Source organism: Triticum aestivum, chromosome 6A (genome assembly GCF_018294505.1).
Source record: "Triticum aestivum cultivar Chinese Spring chromosome 6A, IWGSC CS RefSeq v2.1, whole genome shotgun sequence".
NCBI lineage: Eukaryota > Viridiplantae > Streptophyta > Magnoliopsida > Poales > Poaceae > Triticum > Triticum aestivum.
In genome coordinates, this window is record NC_057809.1 from 425,762,479 (window position 1) to 425,783,238 (window position 20,760).

The window sequence follows — 20,760 nt, forward strand, 5'->3', positions numbered from 1 at the left end:
AACTCCCCATGATACCTTGAGGCCAGTCTCGGCAGCGATGCTGATGCTGTTCCCTGGGGCTTGCACACCACTTCAGATCCACACATGCATTAAGCAGCAGGCAATCAAACGACGCCCCAAATGACAGGCTTATCCGGGACTGATGGAACCCGATTAGCACTGACGTGACGCCCTCGCTATCTATCTACCTAGATGGTGGATTAGATAGCGAGTTGGATCAACCGACCGGACATCGGCTGAGCGTCAGGGCTCATGCTACTATATCGTCTCCGGGCCAGGTGCAGCTCCCTTCCTGCGCCGCTTTCGGCGACTGGGCGCCGGCAGTCGCGGTCCTCCCCCACGTAACGTAAGCGGCTGTTGCCACGGCCCCGGCGGTCGCGGGATGGAGAAGAGAACGGGGCCGGGCCGGCGAGCGAGCCGAGCGGCGACTTGGTGGGTGGGCTTGACAGGGATGGGACGCGCAACGCCATGAATCCGCTCGTGTGCCGTGTCGCTAGGCCTCGGCGCTACTATAGTATGCTCCGGTGGCCGCTGTGGGCATGGGTTTCTACGAATAGTGCAAGATACATTGATGCATGCAGCATCGTTGTTGCGTGTACTGCTAGTTCGGTAGGGTATGGCGACCCTCGCCGTGGCTGCGGCTAACCAGGTTTTTGCTACGCAGGAAGAAAGAAGAGACTTTTGTGTCTTTCTTCTTCTTGTAAAAACAGGCGATCGTTCGTCTCATGAGTCATGTCCTCGATGGACGCCGCCCTGTTCCACGGCGGCAAGCACCACGCCACGCCTGGTTCGCAGCCGCAGCGCATGCGCTTTCCAACAGACGATCGTACAACGCATAGTCTACCTGATGGATGCACATACATGATGACTTTGAGTGTTTCCCCCGTCACTTAATCAACTTGCCCTACAGACTGCAGTGAAGAATGATTTGGAGGCTGCCGCTGGGAGAATTCGGAGGCAGGCTGCATGGAGGGAGGGGCAAATTAGCCAACGGTTTAAAAAATCTGGGACACACGGAGGGGATTTAACTGATCAGATCGAGAAGATGATTGACTTGGTTGCTGCTAACTGATTATACCTACAAGATGATCGACTGGGTCACGTGGTTTTAACAAAAATGGACAAGACTGCCCTTTCAATTGAAGAGGTATCGTTTACATTCGTAGCATTCCAACCTAAGAGTACTTGTAGGAAACCATAAATATGTGAACCGGTTTTTTATTCCAGCGTAGGCAACTAGTGACTATTTCGCCTAACACTCTCGACCCTCCTCCCCATCCGTTTACCAATGAAGTAATGAGCAGTATATAATTGCACACAAGATCTACCAGTCGAAATATTGGTCAGACACAACACAACTGCTTCAACATAAGACACAGGATGCGCCGAATCTCTTCTCGGCTCGGCATTGTCAAAATTGCATCTCTCACATTGAGCAAAGGTCCTATTGCTGAAGCTTCAGGACTGGAAAGGCGATAACGTCCCTTATGCTGGCAGAGTTTGTCAAAAGCATTACTAACCGGTCGATACCAAGGCCCTAAAAGTTGAAAGATTCCACACAAATTAGTACGTAGTTCACATGCATATAGTAATGATGATGAATAAATAGCTCAGTGAAAACTTGCTGACAGCCTATCGAAGGTAAAACACGAAGAAGAAGAAAACTGCACTTGCAGATAATTTAAGGATTATACCATTCCGGAAGCAGGTGGCATTCCATATTCCAGAGAAGTCAAGAAGTCTTCATCCAAGGAAACTTCATAGGAATACTCATCATCCCCCTTACTCTCGTCCGATTTCACATTCTTATCCATCGCAGCACGTTTAGCATTGTGCTGCTTTATTTGATTTTCAAAACGACTCCTCTGCAGCAGAAAATAAAGTGATTGTTACAGTCTAGCATACTTTGCCAAAGGATCTTTCATCAAGCCAATGTACAGTAAGATTTAGCTAAATCAAACATGTCTTATCATTCAGGGGTCAGGGACAGAACTGTAATTTCACCACCCTCCACATTTTCAGGTAAGGTGGGAGCTTTGGGAGGATGACTTAGAGCCCTGTTTGGGTACATGATGGTGCCTTTTGCAAGTTAACCAGCAATGTTGATTTGGCCTATGCCATCAAATTTGATAAACCTTCCTAGTAAGGCCAAAAATGATAATCATACTTACATGCCAACACATCAATTTCTCACTGCAAATCAAGTATTTCCAGAAGGACGGCTCTTTAGTTTCACTCAAGGTCATTAGAACTGAAATTTTCTAATACCGAGCTCCCTTTTACATTATTACTCGTAGTTCCCATAGCAACAGTGAATATTTCTGAAATCTGTCTAGTGAAAATGGTACAAATAAATTACTGTGTTTACACATATAATCAGCTAATCACCACGGACCAAAACTTGACATATTTCTAGCATAATTTGTCATGCGCGCTAAGCGTTGTTTATGCTAATGTGAAGTGCAGCTTTACATGGAAAATGTGATAATGGCACTCTGACATGCATTAAGAAAGCAAACAAATTCGCACCTGATCAATTGGGTCTGTGAGCTCAGAAAATGCATTTCCAATTTCACGGCCACATACAAAAAGTTCAAATCGTTCAGTAAGACCAGCATACCTACGATAAGAGAGAAGAGCTGTTATGATCATTTCAGTTGCTAGCAACCGAAACCTGAATCCTGTCCAAATCATCAAATTACACAATATGAACAGTTCATATAGAAAGGTCATTTGTGTCCAGCATAGTGTATTGCAGTTGTAACTTGAAGGGATATGCTCGAACAAAACTGTACGCAGTCCCTCTGTGTCAATGTTGATCTCCAGTTTGATAGTTCTTTATGCAGAGACTACTGGCACTCTCAATTCCTGATTGGCACAAACCAGAGCATTCCTAACCGGCTGAATCAGAGCATTCCTAACTGGCTGGATCAGTGAAAAGTGGTATGTGGTGATACCTTAAGGAAATGGCCCTTATTTGCCACTATCCTATTAAATTGTTCTCTGTTGCCTCTGATATTTTCCAAATATTATTGTTACTTTGAAATTAAGTTGTGGTTCTTTTGGAAACTCAGTTGATCTGTAACATTGTAGCAATGATTTTGGACAAAGCTGTACTTCGACTATACTTGATTCGTAATGGTATTTGTCCCTGTCGGTCATTTGCATTACAAAAGGAGAACTTTCAGTGGATAATATTAAGTCGATAATAAAACAGGGAGACATATTACACTATATCACTAATAAAGCAAATGAGTACTTGTAGCAATAATTTTGGAACACATAGCTTTTCCAAATTAACAGAATTACCTCCGATGTGGTTTCGCTAATGGTGATATCTCAACTGGGTAGTCAAGAACAAATGTTGGTTGAACAAGAGTTGATTCAACAACAGTCTCAAAGACCTGGCATATGATATAGAATTGTATAATCAACTCTCAGCTCAATCAAACAACTTTAAAGTTTAAACACTAATGAAATTATCACATCATATACTATGCATTGAAAATTCTGCAGTTTCGAAGGGATATGTGTTCTACTCAAATTGCAACTGAACATGCACTTACAGTTACTGCATGTTCCTGTTGAAGTATATGTGGATTTTCAAATCCCTTAACCTGTATTAGTTAAGTTCTTATGCATAAACTAACAGAAGTATATTTTATTAGTTGTAAACTTCCTAGGATGACATTTTTATTCAATTATCTGTAGAAAGTACATCCTTAAAAGAAAGATTGGTTCAAGAATATAGGAAACAAAGACATACAGCTAACAGAAAGTTCAGTACTACCTCTACCAAAATCTAATTTGAACTGCAAAAACGTCTTATATTTTGATAAGGAGGGAGTAGTTCACTTCACTTGAGAGTAATTTGGTTTGCACAATTATAGCAGATTTCAAAAACGGTGTTTGTATTGGTGTGCTGCTGGCTTGCAGTAAGGAATATACACCAATGAAAATCGAATCTATAAGCATCTTGCTTGTTGCAAAATATAGCATACAGCTTTGTTCGGTTCCAACTAGAGTGTAAAGAAGCTGGGCCAGAGCCTCACACCGGTGAACATGGCAACAGTCAATGACAGAATGATAGTGCATTCCTGCAAACTCTGCACTCCCAAACTAATATCTAACTTTCTTTTTGTAGGCTTACAATCTGATCCGACTCTGAATGCTTGTTCTGAACCAAACCCTGGAGTTGAGGTTTGACTAAAAGGGTTCTCAAAATGCCGTCTAAAATGAACTTGAACCCAGATTAAGAAGCCAAAACAGAAATTCTTCACAAAGTTCTAATGCATCAGCATAGTAAATTTTGAAACAGTTGTAGGAAACAGAATTTGAGAAATACCTCGTTGAGAACATGTCCAACAGATGAACAAGCTTGCAATGAAGTATTCTCACTGCTCTCTGTTTTGAACCCCAGCAGCCCTTTTGCAGCATTCTTAGCAGATTCAACATCTCCAAAGCTATTGAAGTCTACTCCTGTTGCTTCTTCGACAAGACGATGCATGGTTTCCCTTCTCCATGGTCTTTCCAGAGAGATTTCAGTTCCCTGCTTGATAGTAAATACGGCAGTTCATGGAGTGAAAGGAATACAGAGATAAGTACATATGTGTGGTTTAAGTATTTGCGTTGAGTGTGCATGTGTCCAGTGCTAATCTGCATAGGGTAATCCAGGTCAGGCAAAGTAGAGCATCATTGATGGCAAGAATAACTGCCAATGAGTTCCACTCAGATAGAAACGACAACAAAAAACGAGGTTTAGTAAAGCAGTGATATGAGCAACAAATGATGACATGATTTTGATGTGATACTTGTCTTGACAATCCAAATTCACTCACATAATGCAGCACAACATATGCTCATACTTTAGATAGACTTGAAACACATTACCTGGTAATCAATCTTAAGCTTTCCAGTCGTAGCCATAGCACATCGAGTTACGATTTCTTCGGCCAAATTCATCATGCTTTCATAGTCTGAATATGCTTCATACATCTAGCTTCCAAATATAAGGGAGCAAGTGAGACCTTATTTAAAGTAGCACATTCTGGAAGCAAAAAGGGAGGAAGAGAAAAGGGCGTGGAAAATGGAAAGGTAGAGATAGAGCAATTAAGCTACAAGATAGCTCGCGCTCCCCAAAAAAGGAGAGCTAAACAACAGAACGGAAAAAAAATATGAGAGAAAAGGATCATTTACTTCAATGGTGGTAAATTCAGGATTATGACGAGTAGAGATGCCTTCATTTCGGAATATTCTCCCAATCTCATAAACTTTCTCGAGCCCTCCAACCTGCATTTGCCAATAGTACTCATAAACTGGTAAGTAAATAGAAGTTTGGCGCTGGGGCATGGCCTTTTGAAATTGTAAGAACACATGTTAGTTCCCCCCATAGGGAATGTTCCAACAGGGGAGAATATCTGGTGCTCCGGGAGCACCTATGCTCACGTGCTCCGTGCGACCTCAGCCGTTGGATCTCGATCCAGCGGACATCTCGGGAGCCCCTGGACCTGCACGTCATTTAGTGACTTCTTGAGGGGCTTCTTGCAAAAAATTTGGAGCACCTCACATGTCCGCTGTATCAAAGATCCAACGGCCGAGCTCGCAAGGGAGCACCTGATTTTAGGTGCATACATTTTTTTTAACTCCTTCAAAGACTTAGAAACAGATGAATGAAAATGTAAACACCAGTTGCATGGTGCAAAGTGCCAAACTAGAAATGTACTCCAAAAGTAACGCTCCAAGACAATTGTAGCTTAACATATAAATTTTTCTTCAACTTACATCTCGTGACTATTCCACGAACATATTGAGACAAATTCAATTTAACCAAGTCAAGAAATATGCACATAAACAATCTAGAAAAGAAACTTACAAGCTTGTTGGTAAACAATTACAGTATATTACTAATTTAACACGTTAAACTAGATCAGGTTGATCTAACAAGCATATAGAGGCAGCTTGCAGTAGTAAATTTACTCATTAAAATGGAAGGAATTGTATCGCAGGAAAGGACACTACTATAGACTAGTTTAAGGAAAAGCCAAACTTCCAAAAGGTAGAGGGGAAAAACGGCATTGTGATCTCACCAGCATTCTTTTCAAATGCAGCTCCGTTGCAATCCTCAAGTAAAGATCCCTTTGGAGGGAGTTATGGTGAGTTATAAAAGGTCTTGCTTCAGCGCCACCTGCTTCTCCCTATATTTTCCCGTTTCAAGAAAAAAAAAGGTCAGAGAAGACTCTAAAAGTGAACATAGGCAAAAAAAAAAGTTACAAAAGAACAAGATCATTTCTTAGTGCTATTATACTAGATTGTGCCCCCATTTGGCTTAGCTATATGCTGATATCATTAATGCGTTATTAAAACCACAGCCGGAGGAGCCGGTAGGGCGAGGTCAGGTGTCCGCCCTACCTTGATTTGGCACAGAAATTTTTATATTAGTATACGCTGCATTGATGCGTACGCATACATCCAGACTCCAGTCGCATACATCCCTGGATGGCAGAGAAGAAAAGAAAGAAAAGGGAGGGCGTGAGGTACAGCCCAGCACAGCCCGGAAAACAAAGGCCCAATCACGGAAGCATCTACCGACCCACACACGGGAAGCGAACGTCCTCTACACACACGCACCAGGCGCTCCAAACCTCCAACACGCCGCCGGCACTTCCCTGATTGGCTGCTCCCATGGCGCCGGCGGCTACCGTTCCGGACTCCCCACAACTCCCCTGATCTCGAGCCCGCCATCTTTCGTGAGTGCAGCGAGGGAACGTCCCGGCCGCCGTTTACCGACGCGTGGCCACGGCGTTCCCTGCCTGGCTGCCCTAGTGCATGCAGTCCTAGTGTAGTGTATGTATCTTCTATACCTAAATAGCTAGCCCCCACTAACTATTTCTCTCAACATGCAAGCATGCCACATCATCTCACAACATGCATGAGAAAAGGCCCACCCCCACTACCATATGTCTCTCAACATGCAAGCATGCAACTTCATCATGAAACATGCATGGAAAAAGACCCATCTCAATATGCAAAAATACATGAGAATTTTCATTCTATTATGCTATCTATTTAATAAACATTTTACAACTATATAGTAATGAAACATAATAAATTATATGTATTTTCATTTTAGCTTTTTATAGTATTACTTCAAATATTCATGCTTCATACAACAAATCACATTGAAATATGTTGCAAATATTCCCGCAACAACGTGCGGAGTATCATCTAGTTTCTATGTCCTATAGAACTTAATTGAAACATCTTTATATCAAATTCATTTCATGTTAGTTTGTTAAGCATTGAACTTAAATTATTAAAAAAAATTAAGCTTTATTTTGTATGTGGTATTTTTTAGGAATGTTATTAAGTATTTCTCGAGTAGTTATAAGTACACCCTCCAATCCATATTAAAGCAGCAACAATTAATATGGATTGAAGAGAGTAGCAAAGTTATTTCATGTCGTTGACTTTTTTTGGGCCAGGCTTTGCTTCATTCCCTCCTTTGATGATACCAGCAGACATTTTGTGCGGCGAATCCAGGAGTCTAAGGTCAAGGAGGCTTTAAAAAGGATGAAAGGAGGCAAGGTGATGGACCCTGATTGTATCCCCATTGAGGTGTGGAAAGGCCTCGGGGACATGGCGATAGTATGGCTAACCAAGCTTTTCAACCTCATTTCTCGGGCAAACAAGATGCCAGAAGAATGGAGACGGAGTATATTAGTACCAATCTTCAAGAACAAGGGGAGTGTTCAGAGTTGTACTAATGACTGTGGAATTTAATGAGCCATACAATGAAGCTATGGGAGAGAGTCATTGAGCACCGCTTAAGAAGAATGACAAGCGTGACCAAAAATCAGTTTGGTTTCATGCCTAGGAGGTCGAAGCCATTTTATTGGTACGACAACTTATGGAGAGATACAGGGAGCAAAAGAAGGACCTGCATATGGTGTTCATTGACTTGGAGAAGTCCTATGATAAGATACCACGGAATGTCATGTGGTGAACCTTGGAGAAACACAAAGTCCCAGCAAAGTACATTAGTCTCATCAAGGACATGTACGATAATGTTGTGACAAGTGTTCGAACAAGTGATGTCGACACTGATGACTTCCCGATTAAGATGGGACTGCATCAAGGGTCAGCTTTGAGCCCTTATCTTTTTGCTTTGGTGATGGATGAGATCACAAGGGATATACAATGAGATATCCCATGGTGGATGCTCTTTGCGGATGATGTGGTGCTAGTTGACGATAGTCGGACGGGGTCAATAGGAAGTTAGAGTTATGGAGACAAACCTTGGAATCGGAAGATTTCAGGCTTAGTAGAACTAAAACCGAGTACATGAGGTGCGGTTTCAGTACTACTAGTTGCGAGGAGGAGGTTAGTCTTGATGGGAAGGTGGTGCCTCAGAAGGACACCTTTCGATATTTGGGGTCAATGCTGCAGAAGGATGGGAGTATTGATGAAGATGTGAACCATCGAATGCCGGATGGATGAAGTGGCGCCAAGCTTCTGGCATTCTCTGTGACGAGAGGGTCACAAAAGCTAGAAGGCAAGTTCTATAGGACGGCGGTTCGACCCGCAATGTTGTATGGCGCTGAGTGTTGGCCGACTAAAAGGCGACATGTTCAACAGTTAGGTGTGGCGGAGATGCGCATGTTGAGATGGACGTGTGGCCACACGAGGAAGGATCGAGTCCGGAATGATGATATACGAGATAGAGTTGGGGTAGCACCACTTGAAGAGAAGCTTGTCCAACATTGTCTGAGATGGTTTGGGCATATTCATCGCAGGCCTCCAGAAGCTCCAGTGCATAGCGGACGGCTAAAGCATGCGGATAATGTCAAGAGAGGTCAGGGTAGACTGAATTTGACATGGGAGGAGTCCGTAAAGAGAGATCTGAAGGATTGGAGTATCGCCGAAGAACTAGCCATGGACAGGGGTGCATGGAAGCTTGCTATCCATGTGCCAGAACCATGAGTTGGTCGCGAGATCTTATGGGTTTCACCTCTAGCCTACCCCAACTTGTTTGGGACTTTTGTTGTTGTTGTTGTTGTTGTTGTTGTTGTTGTTGTTGTTGTTGTTGCTTTGCTTCATTCCTTACTCCGCCACACGCACCACGTTAGCAACCGTTCAACCCTAGCGCTAGTATCCATTGCAGGTGCAGTGGTTTCTTGGGCCGGGCTTTGCTTCACTCCTAACTCCGCCACGCACACCATGTTAGTGACCGGCCAACCATAGCGCTAGTATCCATTGCAGGTGGCAATGGTCGGGCGAACAACGGGAGCAGCGAAGGCTAGATAGGGCTCAGTCGTGGACGTAGACGTGTTTGCATAGGACGAAGGTGAGCAACAACGGCGTGGTTGTGTTCCTGGCGGCTACTGTCGGGTGGCATGATGTCACGGTGGTTGTTGGTGCAAGGTTCGCCCCACCTCAAAAAAAATCGTTCTCCGCCACTGATTAAAACAACATATTGGACATTACATAAACTATATGTTTTGTGGGCTTTTGACTTTACACCGTTTCTACTGCCTCTGGGTCACAATGTAGGTCGTTCTTTATCAGTCTCCAAGGTGACACTTCGACCATCAATCATAAATATGTTGCTTCGAATAAACTAAATACGCATTATGAAATTAAATTTCTGATACCAATTACTGGAAAGCAACAATAATCTAGATAGGATCAAGCAGAGATTATCCTGACAAGCTGATCGGGATCCAATATCCAGATGCTTGAAGCTAGTTGTCCTTGTACAAACAAGTGTATATGCACTTCCAGTCCAACAAACCCAGAGAATTAATCTACGGTAGCCTTGTTAGGTAAGGTTATTGCTTTGGTATCTTAGCCCCAACACAACTAGTAAGACCTTGCCTGCTGCCAGCTTCACTCGCTCAAAAGTGGGATGGCTCTCTTATCATGTGTTATACTGCTTTTATTGTCAATCTAAGATCAAAAAGGTGTCAGAGAAGAATTCTCTCATTCCCAATCCGTGTTACATGTTTTTGTCATGTACAACAGTAAGTTGTAAGTATGCATGCCTGAGATGAAGTTAGAGGGGTGTTACGCGTCTTCTTGCTCAAATGTAGGCCTGAGCATGGGCACTGCAGCCCAACGGGCCCAGCCCAAAAGCCCGCCGCAGGGCCTGGATCCACGTTTTCCGTGAAGCAGGGCTCTTAAGCCCAAAATACTTAAAATGTAGTCTTTTATTAAACACACTGTGACGATACTGTTTATCCAAAAATGATTAAACCAATACTAAATTTTAATTGAAAATGCTACTGTTTACATGTTACATGCTAGGCTCAGGCTTGTCGTTTTGAGTTTGGGCGCAAAGCCTGGCCCAACCCGGAGTATTATCCCAAAGCCTGTAGCTCTAGGATCTGTACAGTAATTTTTGCTTCTTTTTCTTTTTCACTTGCTGGCTTTGTAAGAATACCACCATCTTTGGTGTTTTCTTCTAATAAAATGACAAACACTAACAAGCCTGTTAGAGAAAAAATATGTTGAGTAGAACAAATTTTAAGTATTGAGCACGGAGAAGTTTCGTCTTATCTGTATGTACTGTAAAATAGATATAAAACAAAATTAGCCCTTTTAGAAAAGAATTTGTTTGAAATAGAATTATTAGAAGCGTAACATATTAACATGCAAGGTTGGCAAAATAGTTTTGTGCAACAGCATGACTACCACCAAGTAAACTAAACTATGAGTTATACATATGGTAATCCTAGACACAAGGTTAACAAGATAAAAGATTAAAGATTCAACATCTAGATTCAAGTTTAAGAAAACAGACTAGATATGCAGTTGAACTGTAAAAAAACAAACCAGGGACTTCATCAGCTCTGTTTGTTTAAACCGACAAAGAATACTTGGCTAGTTGGTTACACAGGCTACACCCACTTTCTATATAAGAATAAGCAGCAACTTAAATTTAACATATATGACCTCATCAATGCCCTCTTATCAAGCTAGAAATCAGAAATTACATCACTGATTAATCCTGCAGAGTGATAATTTAAAGAATATACAGAAACCAAACCTGTAGAACTGGCGTTTCAACTTCAATGAACCCAAATGATTCCATTGTCTTGCGGATTTCAGAAACAACCTATGAGAAATGAAAATAGCTAAGATAACAATAGAAGGTAACTTTCACAAATGATGCATGCCACTGCCAGTCCGTCATATTCATCAAACTGGGTACTTTTGGATGAACTGAGGATGTGATCTCATCTTACTATCCAACATAGTACAAATGACAGGACTCTGTTTGGTGTTCCACAATCTACCTCTGTTTCCCCAAGGAAAATATGTTTCTATGTACAACAGTATTCAGTACCTTTGCTCTTGTTCGAAACACATCAGCAACCTCAGGATTTGCAATCATGTCAATGTACCTGACATATGAATTTTGGAATATATGAATAATAGTTGTCATAGCTCATAGATACTGAAACAAAAATTGTAAAGACATAACAAGGTAAGTAAATCACATTTAATCAAATAAAAGTGACATGAATCTAGAAGGCTAGGATCCAGTTTTCAGTTTAAACAGCATGCATTATTGCAGCAGGGGGCAGACAAATGTAAGTAATAGATTAGCAAAAAGGACCATTGAACCATTTATGCCATTGTAATAGGATGTGATCGATAGTGAGTATCTGTAAATTGTAATATACTAAAAATGACTGATATAATTCATGTATATCATTGGAGAACATTTGTCACATTAATGTTTCACCAGATACTAGTGTGCTAAGTGCTAACAGAAGCATGAATGTGAATGTCATGAATTCCCCAAATAGAAATACATATGAAGCAAAACAAAAGATGCCTAACATCTGTCAAACCAAAGAAAATACATTAAGACCCAGCCCCATTGATAGCTGCCAAATGGTTTGTATGAAGATGCCACATAGCACAGTATTAAATGTGTATTCAGGAACAAAAGGACAATATATTAAGCAAAAGAAAAGCTAACCTTTGGCGATACCGCTTGTCCACATCTGTCAAGCCATGATACTTATCTGGTAGCGGGAGTAAGGATTTTGTAAGGATTTCGAAAAAGCTGACATAAACAGATAGTTCCCCTGCAGTGAAATCCATCATGTCAAATACAAGTGCAGGTTAATATAAGAACTATAGTGAATATTGAGCTATCGAAATGCATGCTAGATTACTAGCACATCAAAAAACTATATGAAATTGTAATGTGTATATAAAGTGGCATGAACTGAACTCGTTTACCCCAGGTAATAATATTGAGCTGCCATAATATATATAAACTTTAAGAACTGCGCATCCTTCAGTTGGCTAGAGGCACGAGTGCGCGTGCTCAGTCCACTCAGGTTCGAGGCTTGGCCTCCACGGGGTGTGCTCATGGTAGTTTCTTCTAGTTAAAAATGCAACAGGTGATAGTGCCTGTTAGTCGACTTTTTTTATGTACATAAACTTTAGACATTCACAAGGATTTTGTGCTGCTCGAATGTTATAACCAGACCTACCAACACATGTCCTTGGTAACTTTGCAGCATTCTGCTATGTACCTCATTTTTGCCTTTCTGAACATCCCTCAGCCAATTTTGTTGTATTTTCCGGAATAGCGAAGTGGGTTGGTTATTTGGTTTGCTTAGTTTAAATTTAAATAGAGAAAAATCAGATGGTTATCTGAATAAAAACAAGTCACCTTTATTTGCATAAAGATGACTTTTAAACAGGAAAAAAAAGGCACTTAATAGTGAAACAACCTAACATGCTAAGTTGAGATTTCAACTTTTTTCTGATGGAAAAATTTAAGAACTATGTGACGAGGTGACTCTACAATTTTAGTTGCCGTGTGTGGAGTTATTTGCAAATTGACTGATCTGGAGGTAGCAAAATGCACCAGATTGCTTGGGCGGCAAGGGAGGGATTTGGGGGGCCTTTCTTCTCTGAGATCGTGTTTCTAGCTTGCTGCCACATTTGGCTTCAGCGTAATGGCAAGGTTTTTATTTCTGCAAGCCCTCTTTTACAGAATGGCGCTGCAACTTTGTTCATAGTATCTCTCTGCTAGCTCATAGGGTTAAGATCAAGCATAGAGATAGGTTGATACACTGGACCTCTTCCTACCACCCTAGGTTGGCTTCTTTGCATATTCTGACCCTTTAACTCTTGCAGATATTTTCTCTTAATATATTGGAATTGTGGGATTTTTCCTCACAGTACGCGATAAAAAAAAAACAGATAGATACATAAAAATCAATCTTATGCTGCAAACTGAAGTCAAATGATGAACAGTGAACTCATCAGTGCTGCCACTAAGAAGTTTAATGCATTGGTCATAGACCGAGTTTACTGAGATTTGTTCATATGTGAGGCTTACAGTTCACTTTGACACCTACAGAGAACAGGGGGAAAAAACTTTGCCATAGAACAGTTGAGTGCAATGTTAGGTTTGGAAAAATGCATGGAGCCTATTCCTGGACGTGAATTTTCTGTGCAAGTTTAGGCTTGGTAATGTGCAACTCGGTCGACTGAGAATTAACTCATTCTCAGTCAACTGACAAATAGAAAATCCCAAATATAATAGACAGTATTCACACATCAGTATAAGGATTATTAATACTAAACCTTTTTCTGTCTTCTTTATGGACCCACTTGCACCTAAGATATCGCCAACATCAATAAATGCCTTCAGTTGCTCAAACTGCTCCTCCGTAAGGCTGTCTTTCTCACAGTAAAGCTAACAATTGCCAAAAGGGAAGTTTTAAAATGTATATCACACAAAATCTCTTCAACAATTAAATGAATAATTGCCAAAGTTTTAGTAGCTACTCCCTCTGTAAAGATTTATAAGAGCGTTTAGAACACTAGAATGGTGATCTAAACGCTCTTATATTTCTTTACGGAGGGAGTACTAGCCACAAGAAATACAAATAGCAAACTGCAGAACATGATCTAGCAGACTTCATCTGCATTGGGAAGAAGCCAAACTCCAATGGAAACAATAGTCACAACATACAATGTCACCTGATGGCCTTTTACTAATGGATCCCATACTGAGCCAACAAGAATATTAAAGATTGCTCAACAAATCCACACAGTACATGATTAAGAGTGTTTAGTGCAATCTTAGGCTTACCTACCAGGCAAGCTGACATTGACAAGTTAAGATCATACAAACAGAATTTGAATTGGATGGTGAAACAACTTTGCATCCATCATAAGCTGCATCAGAATGTGCTCATATTTTAATAAGAATCAGATGTGTAATCAATACAAATTTCTCACATCAAATACTGATTCATTTTTGTTTGAATCCAGGCATTCACATGCCTGATGCCTCACACATCTAGATAATATGCAAAAATGGAGCACAAAAACATTGACATATATTAAGAAGAGTAAATAATACGTGACACTAAGTTCAGAGCTTCTTGAGACAACTACTATTTGAAAGTAAACAAATCATTGTATTTGACCTCCACTTGGTTTGTTGCCAAACTATTGTACAGCTCACATTTCAGCGGCTCAGAAGCTGAATTTCCAGAGTTTTGACCAAACTTTGCTAACTCATAGGGCAACCAATTTTAATATTTGCAATGACATGTTTAGCCAGTTTCAACTACAAGCTCAGGCGGAAAACATATTGCTATTGGGAAATTATAAAGCAACAATCCTTGTCTGATTCACACAAGTAATTTGACTCGCAATAGATGGCAAATCATTTGAATAACGAACCTGAATAGTTCCGGAGTCGTCTCTTATGGTCATGAAAACAAGCTTTCCAAATGCTCTTCGGGCAACGATCCTACCAGCAATGGAAACCGACGCCTCGGTGCAGACTTCACCATTCTCGAGATGGGTGTACCTCTCCTGAAGCTCCTTGGTCGTGTGAGTCCTGTCCCACTTGTACGCGTACGGTTCGTAACCCTTCCCTCTTAGCTCCTCGACCTAGCAAGCCAAACAAGCTACTGATCTCGAGCAGATTCACGGCAGTATCGGCCACAGATTGTGGGGAGTAGAATGGCGCGCCCAACAGCGTTCAAGCAGAGGCGTGGCAAGTTGCGGCTGACGAAGAGCTGACCTTTTTTAAGCGAATGGCGCGGATAGAGTCGCGGTCGGAGGTGGAGGATGAGGAGGCGCTGCGGCGGCGCCGGTCCTGGGGCGGCTTCGTGGTGGCGGCAGCGGCCGGGGAGCAGCAGCGGATGTGGAAACGGTGGGCCCTACCGGCCGAGGCGGCGGCGGCGGCGGCGGCGCGGGAGGCCGCGAAGCCGAGGAGATTGGAGGAAGCCCTCCATACCCGCAGCGCCTCCATTAGCGCGTATCCGAGCAGGTGGATGCGTTCGTTATCTTCGAATTTTGAGGTGTTTTGTTGGTTTTCCAAGAAGGCTATACGGCTCTGATTTCTCTAGCACCTCGTTTCCAGATTTTTTTTTATTGGATTATAAATCTAAGTTTAGAATTTGAGTTTTTCCTTAAAGATTTTAATTCAAATATTTATGTTTTGATGTCGCGCAGAAATGCAAGTTACTCATTCTGTACAAATTCAAACTTCATGTTCACACTTAAAAATCCAGAATCAATTGAGATTTGTCCAACATTTTCTATGTACCAGGAAGCTGTTTTGAGCTTAACGGCAGACCACGTTGTATAAGTATGTCGTGGGTGGACTTTCATAAAACTTCGATATTTCAAATTCAATCTCACACTATACTTTTCATGTGATTATTTGAAACTTTATGGGTATTGTCCATGTGTTGAGGGAAATGTTGATTATTGGCGGGTCAAATCATGGAACTAAGTCCCACATACTTATACAAATGACTTTTCACAAAAAAAATGATATTTTCACTTTGAACCAAGTCCTCACATTAGAAAAAAATTAACAAAAAGATTCAAAACTTTATGGGCGTTGCTCGCGCGTCGAGGAGCGACATTTGGCTTACGAGCTGGTTAATTCGTGCAGGTGAGTCACATACTTGTACTGTTGTACACATGCTCTTTCACAAAACTTTGATATTTAAACTTTCAACAATTGTTTTATAAAATTAACTCAAACTTCCGTTGATGACTTAATGCATGGAGGCATAAATTTTGTGTAGTTTGGTGAGTCTATATATGTTCTTGTAAGTCTCATGAATTTATGGAACCCATGAATACATTTGATTCTTTCCTGATAGTAAAGAATTGATTTGGTCATATTCTAACTCGCTAGAATTGAGTTTGGAATTTATGACTCCTATTTTTATGACGATGAAATTCTCATGTGTAAGGGCATATTTATCCCTAAGGTGTTTTGGTGATTGATGACAATGCGTTTGCGAACTAATCGTGTGCCTTGAGTTTTCCAGACGTTTCATCGCTAGGCACAAGACGGTTTGGTGCCCCTCGAAGACTGTTGAAGACGACGTCTTTTCTACGTTTCTTTTTGATGGATTTGAGTCGTAGAAAAGCCGTACTATTAAGAGGGGATCCGCGTCGAAAAGGTTTGGGTGGAATCTTCACGTACACGTTTCTTTCTAGTCCCCTCCTTTCCCCTGCACCTTGGAGCGTCCTCCGTTGTTATCTCTTCACTTTGTTCTGGCTGCTGTGGTGGCTTGCGGTAGTACTGCTCCCAGGTGAGCGGTAGTACCGTTGGCACCAGCGGTAGTACCGTGCTGTGGCGCGGTAGTACCGCAGGTGCCCACGATAGTACCGCTCCTCTGGAGTCGCACTACCGTGGCCCCCAGGCCAAGTACCGTTCCCTTGCGGTAGTAGGGGCGGATGTAATTTTTTACATCCGCACTACCACGGCGGCAACCCTTCCACGGTAGTACCGTGCTTAGCTGCCAGGCGGTAGTACCGCCCCTCTGCGGTAGTACTGTGTCGAGTTTTTGCTTCTTCCGTTTTTCCGCGGAAGTAGGCACGGATGTATCCTTTTTCCGCGCTCTTCCCAGGCTAAGGGGTTCTTGCCTTGCGGTAGTACCGCAAGGGGGAGCGGTAGTACCGCGCCCACGGCAGTACCGTTCTCAGCACTTGTGCTACAGGTCTGCCTTAGCTGCCGCTAGTGTTGCGGTAGTACCGCGAGCCTGCACGGTAGTACCGCGTGGCCTTGCGGTAGTACCGCTAGTCAGCAAGCGGAAGTACCACGTGGACCTGCGGTAGTACCGATGTCCTGGAGCGGTAGTACCGTCGGTTGCGGGCTGGGTGGTGGACAACGGTTGGATTGTTGCCCCCACTATAAAAGGGGGTCCCCTTCTTCCCCGTTGACTCATCTCTTCCAACCCTAAGCTCCATTGTTGCTCTAAGCTCCATTTTCGCCCGATCTCACTCCCTAGCCAATCAAACTTATTGATTTGCTCGGGAGTGGTTGAGAAGGCCCCGATCTACACTTCCACCAAGAGATATTTGATTCCCCCCCATTAATCCCTTGCGGATCTTGTTACTCTTGGGTGTTTGAGCATCCTAGATGGTTGAGGTCACCGCGGAGCCATAGTCCATTGTGGTGAAGCTTCGTGGTGTCGTTGGGAGCCTCCAATTGAGTTGTGGAGATTGCCCCAACCTTGTTTGTAAAGGTTCGGTCGCCGCCTCCAAGGGCACCAATAGTGGAATCACGGTATCTGCATTGTGTGAGGGCGTGAGGAGAATACGGTGGCCCTAGTGGCTTCTTGGGGAGCATTGTGCCTCCACACTTCTTCAACGGAGACGTACTTCCCCTCAAAGGAAAGGCACATCCTCGTCTCCACCGGCTCCACTCTTAGTTATCTCGTGCCTTTACTTGTGCAAGCTAATTTGTGTTATATCTCTTGCTTGCTTGTGTTCCTATCCTTGTTGCATCATATAGGTTGCTCACCTAGTTGCATATCTAGACAACCTACCTTGATGCAAAGTTTAAATTGTTAAAGAAAAGCTAAAAATTGTTGGTTGTCTATTCACCCCCCCCCCTCTAGTCAACCATATCGATCCTTTCAATTGGTATCAGAGCCTCGTCTCTTTATTAAGGACTTTACCGTCCGAAGAGTATGGTTGATACCGTAGACGGTGTGGAGGAACACTCCGGTGTGAATCTGATCTCGTCTACGGGCGATGGGGGAACCTCGGTCTCTCGTGAGGAGTTCAATGTGGCCTTGGAGACATTGAAAACCTCCATGACGACCGAGGTTGAAAGCATGTTTACTAAATTCCTTAAAGGGCTTAAACTATCCACCGCACCCTTGAAAGTGGGTGATCCCACCGACAAGGTGACGGATGCTATCTCCGACAAGGGGGAAGCTAGTAGTGAAAAGGCTCCTTCTTCTAGTGGTAAAATTGGCATCGACATCTTTGCTCATGTGGAATCACCATTTGTTTATGGTGGACCGGTTCCTTCCACTCATTTGAATCATGCCAGTCCTCCCCCTAAGATTGTGAAAAATGAGAACTTTGATTCTTGGGTTTACCGCTTTAAGCGTCATTTAAATCATGTGAACACTAATCTTTGGAGAATCATTGAAGAAGGTTTTCCATCCGCATGATCCAAGCAACTTCACTCCTCGAGAAGCCGCGGATAATCAATTCAATGAGAATGCTCTCTTCATCATTCAAGATGCAATTCCACCCGAAGATCTACCTCATCTTCGGCCCTTCGCCTTGGCCAAAGATGCATGGAGTTGTGTTGTCTCGCTCTACCGGGGAAGCGCAAGCATTCAATGCTCCAACTATGAAGTGGTGCAAGATGAAGCCGATGAGTTTGCAATAAAAGAAGATGAAGAACCTCGTGAGCTTTATCGGAGAGTAACCAAACTCGCGGTCTCACTCCGAGATAACGGGAGCAAGGACACGCATGACAATTGGATCAAGCGAAAATTTCCTCAAGGCAATGATGCCCTACCACAAGGCCATGTCCTCCGTCATTCGTCAAAGGCCTAACTTCCACACTTTCACCTCAAGCGAAGTGTTGGATGAGTTTGTGGCCATGAACATCTTGGACAAGACCACCGACAATGTGGTGCTTCGTTCTCAAAGGGCAAAGAAGCCCAACCTTGCATTGAAGGCCAAGGTCTGCGTGGAAGAAGAAGAAGAGGAAGAAGAGGAGAGCAACCCCAAAGATACAAAGTATGCATATCATGAACACATGGCACTTGCTTCAAGGCAATTTTGGAGCAAGAAAAACTCAAGGCCAAACTTTAACAAAAACAACTCAAGTGGCACGAAGAGCAAGCAACGTGTAAGGACTTGCTACAATTATGGCAATGTGAGTCATTTTGTTGCGAGTGCCCGTATGAGGAGAGGGAAGACAATGGTGGCAAGCTCATCCGAAAGGACAAGGCCAAGTCGTTCCCCAACAAGAGAAACTTCACCAAGAAGACTCCTCCCAAGGCATTGGTGGTACAAGAAGAATACAATGAGGATGATGACGATGATGAAGATGGTGAGTCGGTTGCCATGGCCTCAGTTGCCATTGCAACGAATTCACGGGTGTCTCTCTTCGACTCACCCAATGAGAGCATCACCGCCAAGTGCCTCATGGCTAAAGCCACCAACAAGGTACCCCCAAACATCAAAACTACCATCATTAATCATCCTTCTTCGACGAATAGCATTGATGAACATGAGGGAACTAATGTGGAGGCGAATGAGTTTGAGGCCTTTATGGGCAAACTTAAGGGTAAATCCAAGAAGCACTTTGTTGCTCTCTTGGAACAACTTGGTGAAGCCAATGACATGATCGAGGCTCACAAAGATACCATCACTAAGATGGAAGGGCATAGTCGTGACTATGTCGATGAGATTTCGGATCTTTCCAATGCTCTTGAGGAAGAGCGTGGTCTTCGTTTGGCTCTTGAGGAGTCACAAAACGTTGGTCATGCTAAGTTAAAGAAAGATTATGATCATGTTCTCATTGTTTCTCATGTGCTAAACTCCGAGAAGGTCGAATTTGAGGTTGATCTTGCTAGACTTAAAGAGGAGTTTGATCTACTTGACAAGGCTCACAAGGTCTTGAAGGGTGCTCATGCTAGCCTCAAAGAGTCTCATGATCAACTTCAAGTAAAGCTAACCAAGGAAAAAGCCACTTTTCCTCGTATGATGTTAATTGATAATGCAAATGCTACTAACCCGTGTTGTGAGCATGTGCATCTTGTTGAGGAGAACGCTAAGATAAAGATGCAACTTGAGAAAGGTCTTGCGTCTTGCATACAAGGCGAGAAGAACCTCAACGACCTCTTGACCAACCAAAAGGGAGTTGTGGCCAAGGAAGGGATTGGGTACGTGACCAAGTCCAAGATCAAAAAGAAGAATGACAAGGCCAAACGACCTCCTCCTCTCATGCAAACCTTTATGAAGGAGGGAGAGAGTGCTTCCAAGGAGAAGAAGAACAATGCGAAGGGTGGCGGTGTCAAAAAGGGCAATGCCACTCCTCCCATCAAAGCCGACGACTTTAATCCTTCTTATGTGTTATGTCGTGTACGCCCAGAATTTATCCTGCAACCATATGTCAAGCAATTTACGTTGGGCCCGCATAGTATCGTTTAAAACAATGGCATATGAGCAGTTTGCAACTAACTATGGCCTCCTACGACAACTTCGAGGATATGGAGATACAAGATTACAGGTAAACATGTTACTAAGGCTCGATAACTACTTTGGTGGGCTCAATCCACTTTGTTGACATCTAGTCGGGCGCCTCTTGCGGATGTTGAGGCTTCTCCGTGTGCTTCAATGTCAGAGTTGGTCGGGGTAGGATGGGGAGCTACATGGCTAGGATAGCGATGGCGCCCCTCGCGAGGTGTCGTGGCCACAGTGTCATTGGATTAG

The 20,760-nt window shown here is 42.9% G+C and overlaps 1 protein-coding gene across 2 annotated transcripts; it reads right to left on the minus strand.

Annotated features, from left to right (window-relative positions):
- Nucleotides 1-1,106: 1,106 nt before the first annotated feature.
- On the minus strand, nucleotides 1,107-15,377 carry LOC123127738 (lysine--tRNA ligase, chloroplastic/mitochondrial). Of its 2 annotated transcripts, XM_044547554.1 has the most exons (14): nucleotides 15,071-15,376; nucleotides 14,725-14,937; nucleotides 13,615-13,726; nucleotides 11,987-12,095; nucleotides 11,345-11,402; nucleotides 11,045-11,113; nucleotides 6,087-6,194; nucleotides 5,197-5,289; nucleotides 4,891-4,995; nucleotides 4,346-4,549; nucleotides 3,310-3,404; nucleotides 2,530-2,620; nucleotides 1,695-1,865; nucleotides 1,107-1,537 (listed from the first exon to the last, which is right to left on the minus strand). In XM_044547554.1, the coding sequence occupies exons 1-14, from the start codon at nucleotides 15,299-15,301 to the stop codon at nucleotides 1,445-1,447; spliced, it is 1,752 nt and encodes a 583-aa protein (XP_044403489.1). In that variant the 5' UTR covers nucleotides 15,302-15,376; the 3' UTR covers nucleotides 1,107-1,444. The 2 variants fall into 2 exon arrangements, with proteins under 2 accessions (XP_044403489.1, XP_044403490.1); XM_044547555.1 differs by lacking the exons at nucleotides 1,107-1,537; nucleotides 1,695-1,865; nucleotides 2,530-2,620 and adding an exon at nucleotides 2,651-3,151 and having other exon boundaries at nucleotides 15,071-15,377.
- Between the last annotated feature and the right edge of the window lie 5,383 nt (nucleotides 15,378-20,760).